Genomic DNA, 2,250 nt, shown 5'->3' with positions numbered 1-2,250 from the left:
TGTCATAGGATTAAGGGGGCCATTTATTAAAGAGTCATCTATCGGATCCCCGGTGTTGTGATTGGGGCATTTATAAAAACAGTGATTAGGTGACACAGTCCTCACTTTTATTGTTTTGTTTACTTTTATATCTTTGTAATTATTATATTTATATCTTACTAATATTATTACTATAGTTTAATACATATTACTATAATTACATGATAAATATTATACTATATTTATATTATCTACTATTTATATCTTTTTATACTTTCCTATCTTTGATATTACTATATTTATATCCTATTATAACTATATTTAAATGATACATATTTTACTATATTTATATCTTATTATTACTATATTTAAATATTACATATATTACTATATTTATATCCTACTATTATTATTACTAAATTATTTTATATATTACTAATATTGTCTACTACTTTAATATCTAAACTCTAAATCTTTATTTTACCTTTCTATGTTTTATATTACAATATTTATATCTTACTATTACTATATTATATTATATATTATTATATTATTAATATCTACTGCTTGTATCTTTATAATACTTTCCTATCTTTGATATTACTAAATTTAAATCTTATTATAATACTATATAATATAAATCACTAAATTTATATCTTATTATTACTAAATTATATTATTATATTTATATATGATATATATGATTTTTATATTTATACTTATATTACTTTCCTATCTTTTATTTAACTATATTTATATCTTATTATTTATATGTTATATGATGAATATATTACTATTACTATATTTATTATCTACTATATATATCTTTATATTACTTTTTATCAGTGTAGGATGGTAATCATGCAAATCACAGATGCCAGCAGATTTATAAAGGGACAATCGGGCTTTGATCACCCTTCTTATATGGGCTTATAGAGATCACTATTAGGCGATTGTTTTTTTTCTTTTCAGACACCCAAAAGTTTTTTTGCCACCATCACCAATTAAGAAAGCAGCTGCAATGGAAGTGAATGGGCCGCATATACCACTTCCTTTTATAGTATCAATTTCAAACCTGATCATTATTTTAGGATAATTATGGTACAGCAATCAATGCACGGTTTTATTCATACAAAATTTGTTTGCTCTTTTATTATTTTGCATTTTGAAAAGTGGCGATCGGATATGAAAGAAATGGCAATTTTTTTAAATGCGATCAACACATAAATTATTCCCTGAAAATTTGCAATGTTTGCACTGGGCGGCTAGGCAATTGAGATCACATGGTTCCTGGCTGTCAGGGTCATTGTGGTTATTTAACATTATTAAAGACTGCCGAAGCTAAAGTAGCTGTTTTAGTCATTGGGATAAAAACAAAAAAACTACTGAAAGCCAATCAAAAATATTTATGGCTAAAAGGAAACAATAAAATAAAAATGATTATGTACTCACACAGCCTGGGATTGGATATGTAGTCACGGGTGGCTGCCATGCCATGCTCCCGAGCCGCCGCCATGTCCGCGTGATTTGCGTTCACCCTCACCTCCACCTTGGTAGCCATTCTGTTATCACCTGAACGTGGTGTCTGCAGAGCTGGCCCCTGCAGCGTGTTTTATAGGCGGCCCCACAGCTCAGGGTGTTGTGTACATAACTCTGTTGTGGGCCCATCCAGGTGTAACTGACCCACACCGGGCCGGCACCGATCCTGTGTGTACTGTAAACGGTCACAGTTGGCTGCCTCGCCTGCAGAACATGGAAGGTTAACTCTGCGTGTGCCACCAGTGCTGCATCCTCACCTACACATGGAGATTGGCACAAGGTATGAGGGCGCCATTACTGCTCATTTTGTAATATGGGCGATATAGGGGCAATGTTGGTGGTTGTCAGCAATTGGTCGTTTTGTGGCCAATTGCCAAACTGTACCAATGCTGGATTTGTATCTGCCCGGGGCATTTGTGAATGTGTTGGGCAAATAAAATCTGCAGGGCCGAGAGTGCCAGGGAAATGTAAAAGGGGGCCCAGACAGCACTGCAGGGGTTAAGGCGTACCAATACTCAGAAATTTCACTATACATAAAAGGGTAGAGAACCTTTTTATGTAGGAGATCAGCAAATTTTTTTTTCATCCTTTGTCACCCGATTTTGCACCTGGGTCGGGTGACATAGGATGAAGAACCCGGAAGAGAAGACAAAGATGGTGGCGCCTGGAGCGCCGGCTCTGTGATGGATGAAGCGGGACCCGATGCCGGACACCCCCGGAGATATCGGACTG

The 2,250-nt window shown here is 34.7% G+C and overlaps 1 protein-coding gene across 1 annotated transcript in view; it reads right to left on the bottom strand.

The window, feature by feature from the left end:
* The window catches only part of ATP6V1B1 (ATPase H+ transporting V1 subunit B1), a 35,853-nt gene extending 34,269 nt beyond the window's left edge, over positions 1-1,584 (bottom strand). Inside the window, exon 1 of the mRNA XM_072406690.1 lies at positions 1,432-1,584. Within this exon, the coding sequence (XP_072262791.1) occupies positions 1,432-1,540 (109 nt within the window). The 5' untranslated portion in view covers positions 1,541-1,584. The remainder of the gene's footprint in view (positions 1-1,431) is intronic.
* Between the last annotated feature and the right edge of the window lie 666 nt (positions 1,585-2,250).

This window comes from Pyxicephalus adspersus, chromosome 3 (genome assembly GCF_032062135.1).
Source record: "Pyxicephalus adspersus chromosome 3, UCB_Pads_2.0, whole genome shotgun sequence".
NCBI lineage: Eukaryota > Metazoa > Chordata > Amphibia > Anura > Pyxicephalidae > Pyxicephalus > Pyxicephalus adspersus.
This window is presented reverse-complemented; position numbering and strand designations above follow the sequence as displayed.